Raw genomic sequence first — 21054 nt, 5'->3', positions numbered from 1 at the left:
TCAAGGTCATATATGTATTAATTTCTGTTCTTTATTACATAAGCTTGGTTTGCTAATGCTATTGTTATAATAATACTCAGTCTCTTCCTTTCCACTAATACATACTCCTACCTTCTCAATGCCATAAAATATGTTAATTTAGTTATAAGATCCAAATGTGTAGCTGTGCAAAAAAATTTTTTCCCAATAATCCTTTAAGAAAATCTCCCTTCTCTAATCCTAGTAGCTCTTGCGTTGGTAATATGAGAGAACGTCTCCTCTCTTTAATAAGGGCATCAATAAAAGAAACAGCAGTAAATGTTTTAAATAAAAACAAACTGTTTTTTTATAATAAAGAACGTAATTATATTCTAATTTGTTCCTTTTTTAATATATAATACAATTAAACATGTGTGCGCATAAACATGTCAATAATGAATTCAAACTCAGGACTTCATTCAAACATAACGGGTGGCATTAGCATCGAAGTAATTAGTCTTTGACTAATTTGCTTCTTATGAAAAGGAACGAAAGAAGTAGTTCATTAATCAATTACATTAGAAACCACAAAATTATACTTTGATTTGTTCCTTATAGATAAGCAATAAATTTTTAAATAAAAGTAAACAATTATTTATAAAAGAATTTTTTTTATTTCCCCAAAATACCCATTAACCAATTAGACAATTACATTATAAATTATCCCTATAGATGAGAGCATCCTTTCAATATGTGCAGTCTTTTTAAATATAATAGGCTAAGAAATTACATTTAAAATCAAGATAAATCTCTGAACGAATGCTTATAATTTGAAAGTATTATTTTATTAATTATTGCTCTCATTATCGTCATCAATTTTGTTGACTGAGCATCTAGTTACGAACTTGCAATCTAACCTGTTAAAATCTATGAACAATTCCTTCGGACAAATCAAAATACGAAATGTGATGTGACCTCTCGATTTAAGAGAGATGTAAATATACAACATCCGTTCATCCTGGCTGACAATTAAGCATAATACTTATATACTCGTCCGGCCTTTAATATAGAACTTAATTGTTGAGTTAATTTTGATCCTAAATATAAGACTTATCAACCATAATCAAGCAGAAAAGGGAATGAGGATATTAAGGAAGATAATTATAGTATTTTAGAAAAAAAAAACATGTCATATTTCTTATAACTCACTAACTTACTTAACTTTTTTAATCTAATCAGATTAGTTAAATATGTTTTATATTAAAGATGAGAAGAATATTACTTCCCAGTGTGGGGAATCCAACTTTGATTCAAACTTTAAAAGTGATTAATGCATCCACGAGCAGCAAAACACGATGATGGACGACTGCGTTTGAAAAGTAATAGTAAATGCGAAACCAGAAACGTGTACGCAAGAACTTAAAAGTGCTTTCATGGATGAAGAAGCCTGTTCCAAATAAACCTGCGACGCAGTGTCTCTTTCCTGAGGAATCGTCTTCCAATGGCAAGTTGGAACGTTCGTGCTTTAATTATGGGTTGTGACGTTATGCGGGCATTAATCGAGAGTCTTATCCCATGTTGTCTCAATTGCCCTAGTCTGATGCCACGTGTTAAGAGAATATGTAAAAGAGAGAGAGAGAAATAGTGTCAAAAAAAATGAAAGAGGATAACGTATTTGACGTTCTGATAGTCCCATGCATATTAGACCTTAAAAAAAAAACCAAACTAATTCAAAAATTAAGATTTATAAATAGGACCAGACGGAGTATAAGATGAAATGTTAATTATACTTTTTCAATATTATCCCTATATAAAAGTTGATGCAAATTTTCCTTTTTGTTTTTTAAGGTATAATTCATAGTTTTAATTTTTTTTTCTAGTAAGGTGGTTGATTATCAACAAGTCATTAACAATAAACTTATTTTTCCGCTGTATAATACATGAAAAATAAGCTTATTTTGTTGGATCATTTGGAACCCATAATTTCTGAATCTACATCCAAACACGTATGTTGTGCCCTCAACTTGCAATGCCGATAAACAATACCATTACTACTACTACCCTCAATCCTAATTATAAGAGCTAGTTGACTAATTTGAAAAGATTAAGAAAAGAAGTTAAGTTAGTTATTTGTAACAAATAGGTGTTGTTTTTCTTAAAATATCCTTACTAATCAAATGTATTGGCGAGAACTATAATTGTTAGAAGAATTACATTGAGAAAAAATACATAAATATAAGAGACAAAGTGGATTAGAGTCTTATATTTAAGATCAAAATAAAAATCAAATAAGGTTTTATATTAAGGACCGAAGATAGTATTATTTATTTTCTGGGTCAAAGAGCTTTTTTTCAGGCGGGGCCATTTTAAGTGTCCAATGTGCACTTTTTTAGCAGTAAGATGAAAAGAGCTAGTCCCTTATAAGTTACAACATTGCGAATTAAAGTTTAAGTAGAGGTGTTCACATTTCATGCCTAATAGAATCTTTAACATGATTGTCTTAAATAAGAAAATACTACCTCTAATTCTCAATATAAGATCTAGTTAATTAATTTGAGAAGAGTAAGAAATTTTATTAAATTATTTATTTGTAATAAATATGTATTTTTTTCCTAAAATACCCTTGTTAGTTATGTGTATTAGGTAAGACTATCATTTGATGGAACCTTTAATATGTGCAACTATTACAATGACTGTCTTTAAAAAATAAATAAATATGAAAAAAATTAAAATAAGATTTTATATTTAAAACTAAAATAAAAATTAAATTAACTCTTATACTAAAAACTGGAGGTAGCATATGTGGTTATAAAAAAAGTACCATCTTTAATTTGTTCAAGTGTCTTGAGTCGTGGCCCATAGATTAGCATCTGAAATGGGTCAATGAGCCCAAAACAATTAACGAAAAGTAAACGGTTTGTCTCAATTGGGACTGGGCCATAGTTGCGACAACATCTCAATATGACAGGCTGTTCATCGGACAATGTGGGTCCAGCCTCCGACCAAAAGTTAGTGTGTGAGAGAGAGGAGGAGGCCTCTTAGCTGGCAAGGGAAATGACGAGCAAGATCTGTGCAAACACGTGAATCTCGTGGGCTTTATAACATGACCTCTTCAGTCAATATTTTGCTGAGGAGTTGACTTTTTTGTTTCGTTTTCGCTTTTCCTCCCCCCCCCTCCCAAAAAAAAAAAGTAATAAAGGTTCATGTCGCAGCGTGTGTATCTAGCACGCGAAACATGGTTATCATATCTTGTTAGCTTGAGATCTTTATCAGATCTCTCTGTTCCTTTCTCAAGAAAATAAACAGCAGATTACGAGGCTCATGCGTTCACATTGCGGATTAATTTATTTTTGGTTTGAAATATTCATTTCTTCCCCAACTTAGGGAAGTTAATACTCTCACGAGCACTACAGAATTTTTATTTGTATACTTAGTACTTACTACTGTTCTAGTTTGACCAAAATTGTAACTCAAACGTGTTTTGTGAGCATCACTCTTCCCTTTCGTTTATTGTTTTTTTTTAAATGGTAAATTCGCCATTTCAAGGTTAAATAGATTTATTTTTGTAACTCAAAATTGTACCTCTAGTTATTAATATAAAACTAGCTGGAGATTCAATTTAGTCTTAGAATATAAGACCATTTCATCTTCAATATTTATCCATTTTGCCTTCAAATAATTTTTATAATAATTACATATGTTAAAGAGTTATTATAAAGGGATAATTTAAATGCACATAATTAATAAGCATATTTTAAGAAAGACAGTATCTATTTATTACAAATAAATAATTTAACTAATTTTTTATAATATTCGCAATTTAGTTATCTCACTATTGTATTAAGAACTAGAGGTACTATATAAGTTCATTTTGTAAATGCTATTGCCATATAATACTCCTCTGATCCTATTTATGAGGTACTTCTAACATGTTTCATATGAAGCAATAAAAATTTTAGACTTTATTAACTCTCATTTAAAATTTGACAACTTTTTAGCTTCATCCCTATTTAATATACAATATACTTCTCTGGTCTTATTTATAAGTCATTTTCAACGTATTTCACACAAACTAAAAAAAATCTTAAATTTCATTCACTCTTATTTAAAATTCAATAAATTTACAATTTTATCCCTATTTAATATATATTATATCTCATGTAAATAAAGTCAGCACAATAATAAATAAAGAGTAAAATTATACATCCATATGAAAAATTTCTCTCATTGCCTTATAAATAAGACAAAAAATGTCTTCTCTCTCTGCGCCTTGTAAATAGAACTAGAGAAGTACCACTTGAAAATAAAGTCAATACAATAATAAATAAAAGGTAAGATTATAAATATATATAAAAATTTTCTCTTTGCCTTATAAATAGGACTAAAAATTTTCTTCTCTGGTTTTGCTATAAATAAGACATGAAGAGTAGCTTGTATTCTGTACATTTATACAGCTTAGTTATAATCTAAATTGTAACCATTTATTCACAATTCCTTCATAACAAAATACACGTTGAGATGTGGGAGAAATAAATAATATTCTTTCATCGAAACCCTTAACGATTAAATATGCTACCTTCAACCTTCAATCCTTAACATTGTTATAGTAAAAGCTACTAACTACATTTTATATTAAGGATTGGATGTAGTAATTTTAATGTGTGAAAATTCAACTTTGATTCAAACTCAACTAATATATGCATCAGTTAGGTTTGAAGATCAATTCTGGGAGACCAGAAACGTGCACTTATCTAATATATGTATTATCTTCCTTTAAAATTGTAAGAGTTTTTTTTCCTCTCTTCATGTTTAAAAATACAAGACATTTTGATATTCTCTAAGAGTAATTATATTTATTTGCAATTAATTAAATTACCTTATTAAATAAATAGTTAATATCATCATTAATCCTTACAGTTTGGTTGAATTTTGATTTTAGTCCATGTAATTTCAAATTGTTGGTTCTGGTCTCTATAATTTACTTAATATAAGTCTAAATAAATGGATCAAAACCAAAAGTTGCTAAAAGCATAGGGATCATTTGTCAAACTCAAATCAAATCCTTATAAAACTATAAGAACTAAAACCAGCAACTTGAAACTAGGAGGATTAAAATCAAAATTATATCAAACTGTAAAAATCAACAATGACATTGATCCTTAAATAAATGTAAGCATAGGAGAGTAAGTAGTTTATAATGATGTTAACAGTTTTCGTGGGAGTGAAAGTCAGCTAAAAATACATTATAAACCGAGTATACGTACGTGGAGAATAATGAACCATGTTAATTTGAATAGCACAGGTTAGGTTTAAAACTTAAAAAGAGCTTCATAGATTTAGGCCAACATTTAATTATATATATTTATAACCCAAAAAAGGATGCCGACAATTAAGATAGAGCATGATGGATGAAGCCTCTTCCAAATGAACCCGCAATAAAGTGTCTCTTTCACAGGGACGACCCTTACGTTACAAAGATGGCTCTATTAGAATAATGGGAAGCTTCGTGATTCAATATATATATATATATATATATATATATAAATATGTATATGAGGCTGTGTTACTTTACGCAGGTACTACCTCCGGTCCTAATTATAAGAGCCAGTTGACTAATTTGAGGAGATTAAGAAAGTAAGTTGAGTTAGTTATTTGTCCTAAATAGGTGTTGTCTTTCCTAAAATATCCTTACTAATCAAGTGTATTGACTAGAACTATCATTTAGAAGGGTTACTTTGGGAAAAAATGTATAAATATGAAAGACAAAGTGGATTGGGGTCTTATATTTAGGACCAAAATAAAAGTCAAACAGGGTCTTATATTAAGGACCGGAGGTAGTATTAATTAGCAGTCTATTGACTATTCCCTGTTTGTGTCATTTGGCCTAGGGCTGAAAATCCAACTTGGCTTGCTCCTAAAAAACTCGAGCAGAATATTCAGAGTAAGATGTACTGTTCATCATCGTCCATATATCAGTTGATCAATCGTTCAGTATGTGTAATAAAATTTAGAATAAATTATACTAATAATAAGGCATGAGCACTAACTTATTTTTTCATATGTTGCGTTACACATTTTTATCGGACCAATGTTTTTTTTGAGCCAAACCGAAACTTTTAATAGATTACGGATTTAATTTAATGGCTCAATCGATTCAACCATGGGTTAAATTGTCAATGGCTAGCTCTTCCTGTAATAATGCCATTTGCCATGTTTAGATGGGCTGACATATTTGTGTGTATATGTGCATTTATTTGTATTAAATCTCAAAAAACCATGGGTTGAATTGATGATTTAAAATAAACGAAAAATAATAACGATATGCACATATGTATGATAAATAAAATGTCAAAACATAAACATAAATGTAGATAATCCAATTTCACAGTGAGTTAATAAACCTCACATAGGAGTAACAAATTCAAAAGCATTGAATAGCTAGTATAAACTTCAACATCATAGGATGGGGATACTTTTAAGAAGAAAAATTGAGTCCGATTTTTAGATTATTATTGGTGTGGTTTTCTGTTCAACTCTGATTTAATTATCTAATGAAATAGCCGTTTCAAACTGGTTCAAAGCAATCTGACCACGAAAACCAATTTTATTGCATGAAATCAAGCCGCTTGATTATGGTGTTAAACCAGCCATTTAGTCTAATCCAGTTCTTAAAAAATTGGATCAAACTCACGAACCTGATCACTAAATCAAAATCAAATTTCAATCCCATCCCCTGCGCTATCACAATAAGCACAATATTAGGTTTAGCTTTGTCGTACATTATTGGAAAATTAGGTTTAACTTTTAAGTGGTTACTGACTTAGTGGGTTAGTGGGGCCTAATTTTAAGCAAGGACACTACCCACCAGCTATTTTTAATTAAAGACTTAAATTTTTTAAGGATTGTTGAAACTATCAACTTGATTGCTTACAAGATATAATATAATGAATAATTGATCAAGCTAGTCATAATAACCTGCTTATCATATATAATCTAACTCTTCATTCATAAGTTTACCCGAAGTAATTTTAAAGGCATATAAATTAAGTAATTTCGCCCATGCTTTTTAATAAAGTGTTTGATGCCTGGACCCAACTCACAAATAAATCCAAAACAGATCAGTCATTTTAGATTGATAATGAGGTATATATGCCACAAGTCTTGGATTCTAGTGGGGTCAAATTTAATTTGAGACTCAGATGTTACTCGCAAGTCTCACCTAAGTTTGAGCCACCAAATGTATGTGGCTGCAAGCAAGGTTGTCAAACTCGCAAGTTTAAACAAATTTGTAAGCATGATATAAACTCGGATCGTAAACTCTAAAAGTTTACTTTTATTAATAAACTGGTATTAAAAATATATAATCAAATAATTAATATATAAAAAATGAGAACAATTTCATTTAAATATATTTTAAATTTAAATAATTGAAATTATATCCATTAATATTCATAATTTATCACATTCAACAAAAAATTTCTATAAAATTCATATATAAAGTCACTAAATATAATTAAATCAAAAAATTTAACACAAGTTTAAGAGCGAGTTGACATGATTTTGTAAGCTTAAAATGTAAAAATGGTAAACTCAATAAATAAATTCGTAAGTTTAACCGAGTTTACAATTACCACAAGTTTAAGAGTGAATTAACACGATTTTGTTAGCTGAAAACATGAAAACGTTAAACTCGGAGAGTTAACTCATGAGTTTGACAATAGTGGCTATAAGCCTATATATATATATATATATATATATATATAATGCTAGTTAATTGTAAATTTAAATGAATTAAATTATTGGGCCTTTCTTTTAGGCTATAACTAGAATTCTATATTATTTCACCATGAGTCTTATTGAAGGAATAATGTTCCAAATAGAATAAGAGGATTAGATCTGAAAATAAGGATTATCCAACCAAGGAGCTGTTAACTGAACAATCAATTTAAAACTTTAAAATTAAAAAAAAAACTCTTCAGACCCTTTATAAAAATTACCTAATTAATTTGGGTAAATTAAGAGAACTAAATAAATTACATAATTTAAATAAAAGTGACATGATATTCTTAAAAATATGTTTTTATTATGTGTAATATTAGATTATATATCAATGTATCAATTAGATAGGTTATTTTAATTTGGAAAAAAAAAACAGATATAAGAATAAAATATATTAAAATCTTATATTTAAAACTAAAATCAACTCTCTAACTAACTCTTATATTTAGTACTACCTCCGTTCCTTACTATAGGAGCTAGTTGACTTATTTGAGTAGATTAAGAAAATTATTTAAATTAGTTATTTGTAATAAATAGATGTTGTTTTTCTGAAATACCCTTACTAATCATGTGTATTAGTTAAAACTACCATTTGATGAAACATTTAACATGTGCAACTACAAAAACTACCTTAAAAAATAAATAAATATGAGATACAAATTAAAGTAAATTAGGGTTTTATATTTAGGACCAAATTGAATGTCAAACTAATTTTTATATTAAAGACCAAAAGTAGGAGAAGTATAATTTTTTTCCTGTAAATTTACACTCATTAATTTTAATTAATTTTCCGTCAGATATATAAACTTCTGCCGTTTCCACAAGTGATGCATTCTTTTTCATCATCTATTTTCACTTGTAAGTTCATACGATTCATATAAATATATATATATATATATATTTATATTGCATGACATGTCATTTACTTGCTTCCCTCTCTTTCTTTTTTCCTTCTTTTTCTACAAATAATATTGTTTGGACTAAAATAAAATACTAAATACTTTTTGCTTTGTATACACAAATAAGAGGATGTTCAACTTCTCATAAAACAGGAGGATATGTTCAACTTAGTAGCACAACTAGTAGTTGAGGGAAGAGGGTGAAGCGATATATATATATATATATATATATGGTATTAATATAAAAAATATATTTATACAACATATAAGAAAATTAAATGTAGATAGTTTCTCTAAATTTCATTTAATACTGATAGGCTTTAAGATATTTAATATCTGCAAACTTAACTTGTAAATACGAAAGATTGACATGCAAACATTAATTATAAATTAACGAACTCGATTTGAATGACCTGTAAACATAAAAGTTGGAGAAATAAAGATTAATTTAATCAGTGAATTAATTAATATAAATTGTGTTTAAGTTTTGGAAGATCTCATTCTTAACCTTCCTTCTACGCCTAATCAAGTGGTCAGGTCACCAAATTAAATAACAAGTTATAAGTTGGCAGGCACGTGGGCAGATCTTTCCCTCCCTAAGTATCTCATTAGATCTTTCTTTATTCATTTCACCTTGATATGTTATTCACATTACTTTTTCCAGCACCAGTTTTCTTTTTGGCAGCTATCCAACGTCACATATTCAATCTTACACACCCACCCACACACACACACAAACAAGTAAACACGTGTAACATGACATTTTATTACAAAAGAAGTTATAATTTTTTAAACAACAAAAATGTAGATAGGCGATACTTGCCGTCATGCTCTCCAATTGTCAATCCTCACCGGTCAGTCACTGATCCTGGATAAATCGAGATGCTAATTTTTGAATAATAAATAATTTTAGTATAATCCCCACCCATCTCAATAATATAGCAGAGCAAATAAGTTTTTAAGAACTAAGATTTTAAATATTTTTAATATTACCAATATTTAAAATTAATTTTTAATTATTTGTTTCCAATTGGAGTCAAGTAATTTTAATGTACTCCTAGTCTTATTTTAAGCAAAAAGACATTGGTCACATTTAAAATTCCATTAAATATCTTATATATATATATATTTATATATATCAAAATATATTTTAAAAAAAGCCTCATATTTGAGATAAAGGTCGCATCCAATCATTATACTTTCGGAATATTCCTCTTCAGTCTTCAGCCCGTTTCGGAAACGTCCGCACTCCGTGCTCAGCACTCAAAACGCTGGGGACCTTAGTTTTTTTCCTTTTTTTTGTTTCCTCTTTTTTTTATCTTTTTTATTAAAAAAATATGTGCATACAAATTATTTTTGGTTTAACTTTCAGTTTTATCTAACACACTAAAATTTTTTTTTAAGATGTGTCCTTCATCTTAAAGTATTTTCTATTACAATTATCTAACACCCTAAATTATTTTTCAGGCAAGTTCAACATCTTAGAAATATTTTTTGATTCGTCCATCACACAAATATTTTATCAAATGTATCTAGTATTCTAAAATATTTTGTGATTCATCCAACGCTTTAAAATATTTTTTAGATACATCTAGTATTTTTATTGAATACACATGATAAATTATTTTAGAGTATTCGATGAAACTTAATCCAAAAATAATTTTAATATATAATACCTTTGGTCCTTAATATAAGAGTTAATTAATTAATTTGACTAGATTAATTTAAATTAGTTATTTGTAAAAAATAGGTGTTATCTTTTCTAAAATATTCTTGCTAATCAAAGTATTAGTTAAAACTATCATTATTATAATGACTACTTTAAAAATTGTATAAAAAAAAATAATGACTACTTTAAGAAAAATAGATGAATATGAGAAATTAAGTAGATTAAAATATTATATTTAGGATCAAAATAAAAGTTAAATAAACTCTTATATTAAAGATCATAAATATCATTTTTTTTGTGGTGAACAAAGAGAAGAAAAAAGAGCCAAAAAAAAAGTCCCACACTGTTCAGCTTGATGAGCACAGAATGCGGTCCCGTTTTGAAATGCTTCTTCTAGAAACTAGATTTTAAAATACTGCAAAACTAGGGAGTGTTTGATCACTTTTTATTCAATTAAATGATTCAAGGGTAAATTCTGTATGACAATATAGACATTTGAAGTTAAGCATCTGACTATTTTGCTTTCCAATATCTCTCTTTCAGCATTGACTACATAGGGTTAAAAATGTAATCTTGTATAAAAAAAAAGTATTCATGGAGTTGCTAAAGAAAATTACAAAAGAATAGGCAAAACTACACTTTTAATTTGATCATCTAACTTTATATAGTATTTCACTTTGACCCATTCATTTTATATAGTATTTTTTGTGGCAATTATTATTATTATTTTTTTTTTAAAATGATTTTTTTGGTCAAAATTGAATTTAATGTATTAGCATTTAAAAATATTTTATAAACATTTTAAAATTTTACTGTCAGCATTTTTTATTAATAAAACTAATAGTCCTGGGGTTAATAAACTAAAAAGAAAATCTCCTACCTTGCATTATTTTTGGCCAATCTATTGCCTCAGATTAATAGTGCTAATTTTTTTTAAAAAAAGAAGCTAATATTTCATCGGTTTTAAAAATTTAAGTGTTACTTTAATTCATAACTCCTTTAAAAAAAAACTCCTTCAATGAAAAAAAAAAACACTCTAACACCTAAATATTCATAGTTGATATGTTGTGAGAGATATCAGACAATAATGAGATGTCTAACTTTAATTCTCTATTTTGTCAGGCAGAATTTACTTTTAAATAATTTAATTCAATAAAAAATAATCAAACAGTTTCTAGCTCTAATTTTTTCAGAAGTTCTAGAAGGAACTTTACAAAACGTGTGGATCCCAAAAGTATACTGACTAGCTAAGTTGATATACAGATGATCCGTAATAATAATTAATTATAGACTGAAAACAACGTGTAAGTAGGACAGAAATTAAAAGGGCCTGCTCGTCTTTATTGTAAAGCAAAGTGGTATTAAAGTCTTAGTTGGTGTAAAATACTATTGTAATATTCCTCTAGTACTTAATGTAGCGCCTAATTAATGAATTGATTTTAATTCTAAATATAAGATTTATTTTTTATATTAATCATTTTTTCTAAATTGTTACTATTGATACTCCCTCAACCATAATTAAATAGAAGAAGAAAGAATGATGTCAAGAAAGATGATTATGGTATTTTGAAAAAAAACATGTCATATTTCTTATAATTAACTCACTTACCTAACTTTTTTAATATAATCAAATTAATTAAATAAGTTTTATAATAAGGACCGAAAGAACATCATTTAGAAAAAATATTTAAAAAGAACCTAAATAACTTAAATTCTTATTTGACTCACGTATTTATCAAAGCCTTTATAAAGTCACATGACTCTAGGAGGAATTTTAAAATATTATGAAATGACTATAATGCCCATTTCTTTAGAAACCTAGAAAGATAAGAATTTTTTATTATTATCCTATTGCGTAAAAACTCTAGAAGAGAGAAACTTCGCGTTCACCATTACAAAGTCAAAAAATCAATCAAGGAGGCAATGATGAGTTGGTTTTTAATACTAAATCTTCCTCCCTTAATCCTAATAGTTTTATTCTAACAGAAAATTATTAATTTAGAATTAAAATGTGTTAACTACAAAAAATTGTATTATGATCAAGTTTTATTTAATGACTTATTACAAGTATATTATAGAGACAAAATGTTGTGAATTTAGAATTAAAACGTGTTAATTGTAAAATAAAACATGTTAATTTTTAATGTTGTATTGTGATCAAGTTTTATTCAAAACAATTGTACTAATGTGTTATGGAGATAAAAAGTTATTAGTTCAAAATTGAAACATGTTAATAGCAAAATAAATCATATTAATTTAGAATTCTCTTTTAGTATCTAATAGGAAAGAGGCATTAATTAGAGCCATTTTATAAAATTTTAAAACCCTTCTTTGAGTTATGTAACCTGATTAGCAGTTTGATATATTTAATGATTTAAATAAGGATTTCAGTTATTTAAGTGTCTTTTAAAGGGATTGAAGTCATTTTCAATATATTTTATCAAAACTAAAAAGAATTAAATCTCAATTCTATTTTAAAATTTAACAATTTTTAATTTTATTTCTATCTAATATATACTATATATTATGAAAACAGTTTACACAGTATGTAATAATATATAAAATGTAAAATTATGCATTTATATGAAATTCAATGATGTGATTTGTAAATAGGGTAAAAAAAAATTTATCTTTACAACTGGGACTAAAGGAGTAGAGAACAAAGACATGTTAGTTTTTTTTAAAAATATCATCTACCGCAATACTACTCCTTAACAACTGTGAAGTGAGTCAAAAAATATTTAAATATCAAATCATTGAATTGAATATATGGGTCATCTAGTGGCACTGGTAACCCAAATGACAGGACGTGAAAGGATATGTACGCGCTAAAAGTTTAAATTTTGCCCAATTAATTTCTTTTTTTTAAAAAACATCATTGTTTTTCTTGATTTGGTAAATGCTTTCATCTGTAAAAATTCTACTTTCATCTATAAGACATAAAGAGATTAATTACTTATAAAAATAAAGATAAATAAATCAAACAATTTGTAGGAGTCTCATATATTTGACCCCAATGGAGTATACCCCCTCCAACCCTATACATAAAATCAATTTAAAAGTTTTAATTTGGTTTAGATCCAATTTTTTATTTTTTGCATTAATTTTTTTTTCATAATACCCAACTATTTATTCAGACATTTTTACTTTTGCATATTAAATTTTATTCATTAAATGAAATTGGGTATTTTGGAAAAACTCTCATAAATTCTCTACATTCGACATCAGGAGTATTTCATATTCAAATTCAAATTATGAGTGGCTGCATTAAATTAAAAAGATTAGAAGAAGTGAAAGGGTTAACAAATTAGAGGCCCAAAATTTGTGAGAGAGACGCAGATAAGAAGCAAACAAAGGCGATAAGCTTGATTTAAAACAATAACGCTTTTTCAAATTTCAAGGCTTACACCTTCCTTTCAAACCACGCTTCCACCAGCCAGCCCTTCCCTTCCCTTCCCTTCCCTTCCCTCACCTTCCTTTCCACCCATGCAATTTTCCTCACTCTCCACATTCTTTTTTATTTCTTAATTCATTCACAAGACTAAAACTCGGTTAAAGATATAGAATTTCATCCTCCTAATCCAATAATCGTTTACAGCGTGTCGCTTTGTTTGCGTAATAAGCTATTATATTGGTTAGGATTGAGAATTGTTGACTCATCTGATTTTTTTCCTCCGTTCATGAAATTCAACCTTGTCACCTGCTGAATGATATTGATTAATGCAAGTAGCCTCTCCCTCAGTATAGCTAATAAACTGTTACTGTTACTTGGATGATTGCGAAATATCTGGATTGGGAAAAAAACACACTAGGAAATTTCCAACGTCCGCCTCTCAAATGCAACAACCGAGCTGTCCACTTTCCACCCAATATATTTCTTGTATTGTGAGGGAAAGCGGCCACCATGGAGGTCACCAACAAAAAGCTTTAATTATTCTCTTCATCTCCAAATAAATTGGACTCAGAGCAGATATCCTCACATAGTTCGACACGGACAAAGTTTTGGAACAAAACGATCCTAAGAGGGTCCAAATTGTGGAAGAGTATATCCATACCTTGTCTGGGGCAGCAAGAAAATTTGATACTGAAAAGTATCAGTAATGGGCTTTGCAAGCAGTGTAGGCAAGTACAGACTTGGGCGTACGATTGGAGAAGGGACATTTGCTAAGGTTAAGATTGCTGTTAACAGCCTCAATGGTCAATATGTGGCGATCAAGATCCTTGATAAGAAAATGGTCATGGAGAGCCATCTCAAGTATCAGGCAACCTTCATCCTTGTCTTCCTTTTTGTCCCTTTTGGTACGCTATATATGTTTTTCTGCATATTCATGCTGAGTTACATGTTTCAGGTTCAAAGAGAGATAAGAACAATGAAGCTTCTGAACCATCCCAATATTGTAAGAATCCATGAGGTATGTATATATGTATGTAGGCAAAGTTTGAGATTTGCAAATGGGTACCTTTCTGAATCTTGTTTTAACAGGTTCTTGGCACGAAGACGAAGATATATATTGCGATGGAGTATGTATCAGGAGGACAACTATCAGACAAGTTGGTGAGAATTTATAGAGATGACCCCTTCAAACTAAGTATTGTTTTGTTGTATGCTGGTTCAATTCTAATCCCTGTCTATAATCATTTCAGTCTTATGCCGGAAAGTTGAATGAAAATGAAGCAAGAAAACTTTTCCAGCAACTTATTGATGCTGTAGATTACTGCCATAACAAAGGAGTTTACCATAGAGATCTTAAGGTCAGTTGAATCAGTCTGTCTTTGTCCATTTGAAAAGGAATTTCAACGAATTAACTTGGGATCTGTGACATGTATTTAATAACAGCCAGCAAACTTGCTTCTCGACAGCAAAGGGAATCTCAAGCTGTCTGATTTTGGACTGAGCGCGACGAGAAAGGTAGCGCCTTTTCTGAAAAATTTATCATCCCCGATCACTTATAACTCGTTTTCTTCCTAACTTATTCAAATTTCAATACATTTACAGCCTGATAATGTTCTAACAACTGCATGTGGTTCCCCAAGCTATGTGGCACCTGAGGTAATTTCAAATTTTCTTCAACATAGCATCTGCTGAATCAAATTAGCTCTCTGGGAATAAAACTAATGATTATATTCCTGTAACTTATGATCCTCCATCCTTATGTGATGATCAGCTTCTGTGGAACAAGGGCTACGACGGAGCAGCTGCTGATGTTTGGTCATGTGGGGTTATACTTTTTGAATTACTCGCAGGTTATCTTCCTTTTGATGACCACAACTTGATGAACTTGTATAAGAAGGTATGTACTTATAGGAACTAGTAAAACTTAAAAAAAAAAAACCTCATTAGGTAATTTACATTCTCTTGTGACTTTCAATTCTGCAGATAAGTAGAGCAGAGTACACGTGTCCACCATGGTTTACAGTAAGTCAAAGGAAACTAATTGCCAAAATACTTGAACCACGAGTTGCAAAGGTAGAAATTTTGAAAAAAGATCACCTGTGTTCTATGAATGTAACTAGTTGGTAACAACATGCTTTTCCACTTCATTGATGTTTCATTCAGCGAATAAATATGCCAGAGATCATGGAAGATGGATGGTTCCAAACAGATTATGTGCCGGCTTGTGAATCGGGGTGTGATCAGAACATTCACATGGATGATGTTAATGCTGCTTTCGATTCAGTTGAGGTAATTCATCAACAAACAGCAAAACAAGTTAAGAGGAAACTCAGTGTGGACAAAAAAATATCTGACATTCTTTGCTTCAGGAGAATATCTTAGAGGCAACAATCCCCACGTCCTCAAGTTTCATTAATGCTTTCCAACTGATAGCCATGTCTCAGGACCTTGATCTATCAGGCCTTTTCGAAGAACAGGTAAGTCTACAAATACAAAAGCAGCATCTTGAAGTGATTTATTTGTTTCATTCAATCATTAATATCAGTGTTGGCTGTTTCTTGCATAGGATCAAATGCAGAAAACAAGACTAGGATCCAAACACACAACATCTATGAAACCATAGAGAAGATAGAAACTGCTGCAACAGACGTGAAGCTGTCAATAGAAAAAATGAACAACTTCACGGTATAAACCGGGCTTATTGGATTTCTTAGTCAATCTATATTTTGTAGCTTTTCCAGAGGCTAGAAACTAATGACTTTTCCCTTCATATCAGTTAAAAATGCACCCTAAAGGAACGATGACTAGATGTTCCAGATCATATTATGACCTATCAGCTAAGGTAATTTATTGTTCCATTCCATGATCTACTCTTTGCATTTCTCTCTGTTATTACTAAAAAATCTTTTCACCTCTATGTGAGGTAACTGCCAGGTGATTGAAGTTACTCCAGCTCACTGTGTTGTTGAAATATCAAAATCTACAGGAGATTTAAGAACCTACAAAAAAGTAAGATCACATTTTCTCTTTACTGGTTATGCAAGTTCATTGGTTTTTTACATACTGAACTGCTTTATTTTGATGACCAGTTTTGTGAAAGTCTATCCAGTCTACTGACAGAAAATTCTGCTGCATCATCACAATCCCACGAGTCTGTGGAACAATGCATCAAGGGAAAAGATAACCAAGATGCTGGCCGGTAATTATAAGCCTATATTACATCACTCAGAGATCATAATTATGTTCAATGGCACTAGCTGACTGGAAATTTAATATTTCAGCTCTGAAGAGGCAAACTGTGAAGATAACAAAGGCATTCATGAACATACATCTGCTTGAAGATTGTCAGGCTTCTTTGATAGAGATAAACCAGAATTCCAAAACAATAATTCTTACAAGTTCAAATTCAAACCAATGATTCTTTTCTCTTTTTTTTTTTTCCCCGTTCACTGCAAACATGTTGACTGATACAAACTTAACTATCACTTCAACAGTTCATCGTTTTGTCCATAGATTTCATTTATCTCACAGCAACTAATTAGCCACGTGAAATGTAATTTGCAGCAATTCAAGCTCCTCTATCAGAATTATTTGTCCATTATGTCTCCATTCAAAGCAGGGAGACAAGGGATCATGTTGATTTACTCTAGTGCATTAATTATTTGAGGCAACACCTGAACGCTAAACCAACCTAATTAATGGCAGTCAAGACCTTGTGAGCCATCATCAGAAATAATTGTAAGTAGAAATGATGAATAATATAGATCCTTTCCAGTCCCAAAAGTGACAGAATATAACTTACTTTGAGAGAGAAGAGATGTTAGATGTAAATAGAAGAAGTGGGTCTTTTTTATGTACTGAGCCTCACTCTTAAATAATGAAAGGTTCTAAATACTTCAGATAAGACAATAAAGAAATTCAAGAAAAATAAATTTTATTCCAAATTCAAATCCACTGGAAGTGTTTGATGTTTTCAGTCCAAAATGAACATCCGGTAGACGAATATGGAAGAATTCAATGAATGTAACTAAATCAGAAATAAAATTAGTCCTCATATCAGATATCTTAGATAAATCCCAGATTATATGTACGCATGCAGAAGCATAACACATTAAGTTCCTCTGTTGAAAAATACTCAATATCATTTTCTTATGGTTGATGTGAAATGTGAGTCAAGGTTGAAGAAGAACACCAGATTTTGTGAATCAGCAAACAATACCTCTAAAATCTATATCAGCAGAACTTAATAACTTGATTTGTTCATGGATAGAAAAACTTCAAGATGCCCTCCAACCAGAAAAAAACATATGTAGATAAAGCAAGCACGTTTGTCCTAATTCTGCCTTCACTTGGGAAGGATTACTCACTTATCTCACATGAGCGTATTTTTTGATTTCGTTGTTGATATGAGAATCTCATTGGCAAATAATCTGTTCTTGTCAGCATTTTGAAATGTGAGGTTTACCTATGCAGAAAATCACAATTTACATATGTTCTCTGAATCGGCTGGCTCTAACATATTGTTAATGCATCAAAGTCAACTATAAACAAAGCTCGTTGGCAAATAATCTCAATGATAGTTGGTTTAACTATAAACAAAGCTTTTAAATATGTTAATGCATCAAAGTCAACTATAAACAAAGCTTTTAACATATTGTTAGTGTATCAAAGTCAGCAAATGCTGAGTGAGCCATGAAAAATACCTATATGTGCCGCCAAAAATAGGGCCAGTAGCTCATTAACTTTTGCGTTAGTAGATTGTCAAAAAGCAAAGTAATATTTTAATAAAATCAGGTAATGTATCACAAGAAACGTCACATAATCCTCTTCAAACTTTTCCCCTTATAATAAATGACAATAAAAAAAGTTCTAGGGAGGAAGAAAGAACACAGGAATCGTAGAAAATATCTCATTTCCAAGTTTAATTTAATATCAAAGAAAGAAATGTTGCTTGGCTGCCTTTTGTCTTGTCATTGAAAAAAATGTAAAGCAAATAATTAGAGACCCTTGAACACACACACACACTAGACAAATTCATCCCAGGTGCAACTCACGGGAAATGAGAGCTCCCACATATGGAATAAATTGAAACTGGAATGATAAGTCCACAAGTAGTGTTGATTCCCTACTTCTCTAAATAGGGTAAATGGCCAACCACATCAAAGGAAAGAGATTTTGTGACCCCCCCCCCCCGGGGGGTCAAATAACAGCTTTGTGTTTCTGTTCTTTTCTTCACTTATCACCCTGTTTTCCCTTGATATAATTATATATAATCTGGTATTATTGGATCAAATTCAAGTATTATGGGATTACATTGGAGATAACTTTTCCAACATAATTTTTTTTTTATTTGTAAGGTTTGAAATCTCAATCTTATTTGAGGAAAATCAAGTCTCTTCCACTCAACCTAAAGTATTGTTAATTCACCTATTCTTTATGTGTAGTCTTGAAAGGAGCGGATAAAAATTATTTTAAAAAAAAAATGCAAATCATGCAAAGCCGATCGTTAACTGCTAATCAGGGTACTATGATGAAATTTTAATCTCGGGTTGCAATGATATGAAAAATTAAGATGGCATTGACTATGTTCTCACTTATCCCTTTTGATACCAAGCATTAAAAATAAGAGATAAGGACAAGGATTGTAAAATTATTAAAAAGTATTTAGCATAAATAATTATTTGGTACATAAAATTAGGTAAATCTATAGAGGTAGGATTGGAGAACACTACCTTCCTCTATAGTATTCTCTGATCCCACATATACGGATTTGTTTAATCTCACATAGCAAAAAATCTCTCATATTAAACACTCTTTTAATAGGTTTTTTTAATCCTGATTTCAATCTGTACCATTTATTTTCAATGCTTCGTACTAAACGAGACCATTGTTCCTAATGTATGGAAATCAATCTCTCACAAAAATTTACTCAAGCAATGTTAACTATCAAGCATATTTAAATTCTCATTTTAATGACAATTAAAGATTTTAAAATTTTGAATTCCAAAAGAGTCATGGTTTTTTTTGTTGAAATTTAAAACTTTCTGAGCTAATTTTTTAGTGCTTAACCTTTTATAGCCTTAGTACTTATCTTCCATATTTTTAGTACTTATATTTAGAAATGTTAAAAATCAGATTTTTAATTCTTTTCAATAGTTATTTTAGATGTTTTTAATACTCACATTCCATATTTTAACACTTACCTTTATTTTTAATGACCTACTTAAAGTAAATCAAAAGCTTTGGAGCGTTGACCTGCACCCAGTCCTCCATACTTGGCGTTCAAATTCGAGGAACACTTCATCTCAGAGGCATAACTTATTTGAGTGAAAATCCGTAAATAGTTTTATGACAATTTCTACGAAATTAAACGACATTCAAATTTCAAAGTAAGATGCCCTCATCAAAAATTCTGTTGTCACAAGCACATTTCTTAAGCCCTGTTTTTCCTCCTCCTTTTGATGTTGAGCCCACCAATAACAGACTCACTTCGAACACATTGGATATGTCGCTCATGTCCATTACAGTAACGCCAAACATATTTCACAGAATAAAAACAGGCTACTTACACAATTTTACCAGAAACAGGCGAATTCTTTAAGGCCTGCACCTCTGTCCTCAACTTGAAAAAGATGGAGAGACATAACAGGCTGCCTGTACCCAAAAACACAAATAAAAAAGCAGGCTGGCGACACCTACCAGTCTACCACGTTAGTTTTATTATACTACCTCCTGGCCTTGACATAAATTCTTGTTTAACTTTTATTTTAATTCTAAATATAAAATTCTAATTTATTTTATATCTTATATTTATATTCCTCTAGTCCTACTTATAGGGCAGAGAGAAAAGATTTTTTTATCCTATTTATAAGTCACTTTCATTAAATTTTCAGTATAACTATACTATTTTATCCTTCATTTATTATGATGTAAGTATCTATCTTTTTAAAAATCTGTATATATTAAATATGAGTAAAGTTAAAAATTTATTATATTTAATTGAAGAATTAATCCATTTTAAGGTTTTCTTTGTCTGTAGAAAACATGCTGGAAACATTTTATAAATAGAACCAGAGAAGTACATTTTTCTAAGGTATTCCTTCTTAAAATGATAGTTCTAACTAATATACTTTATTAGCAAGAATATTTTAAGAAATACACATACATATTTATTACAAACAACTAATTTAACTTATTTTCTTAATCTCTTTAAATTAGTCAACTAGTTCTCATTATTAGAGCCGAAAGCAGTAATATGCCTTTTTGGAGGCGTGGTCATAAGAAATCAATGTGAATATGTAGACAAGAAAAGCATCGAATAAAAAGGATTGCATGACAGCTTTTCCATGTACCGA

The 21054-nt window shown here is 29.9% G+C and overlaps 1 protein-coding gene across 1 annotated transcript; it reads left to right on the top strand.

The window, feature by feature from the left end:
* Nucleotides 1-14197: 14197 nt before the first annotated feature.
* On the top strand, nucleotides 14198-17314 carry LOC114732255 (CBL-interacting serine/threonine-protein kinase 21-like). The gene is given in 16 exon segments (XM_028919553.1): nucleotides 14198-14567; nucleotides 14655-14717; nucleotides 14789-14860; nucleotides 14950-15057; nucleotides 15143-15214; nucleotides 15302-15355; nucleotides 15471-15596; nucleotides 15683-15772; nucleotides 15863-15988; nucleotides 16069-16176; nucleotides 16266-16310; nucleotides 16313-16384; nucleotides 16476-16541; nucleotides 16634-16708; nucleotides 16789-16898; nucleotides 16981-17314. Coding segments are annotated over 16 exon segments (1407 nt in total). The 5' UTR covers nucleotides 14198-14405; the 3' UTR covers nucleotides 17039-17314.
* The last annotated feature ends 3740 nt before the right edge of the window (nucleotides 17315-21054 follow it).

The sequence above is a fragment of the Neltuma alba genome, unplaced genomic scaffold (genome assembly GCF_004799145.2).
Source record: "Neltuma alba isolate B1F8T4 unplaced genomic scaffold, ASM479914v2 tig00012896_pilon, whole genome shotgun sequence".
NCBI lineage: Eukaryota > Viridiplantae > Streptophyta > Magnoliopsida > Fabales > Fabaceae > Neltuma > Neltuma alba.
Note: the sequence above shows the minus strand (reverse complement) of the source record. Positions and strands in the feature narration are given on the sequence as shown.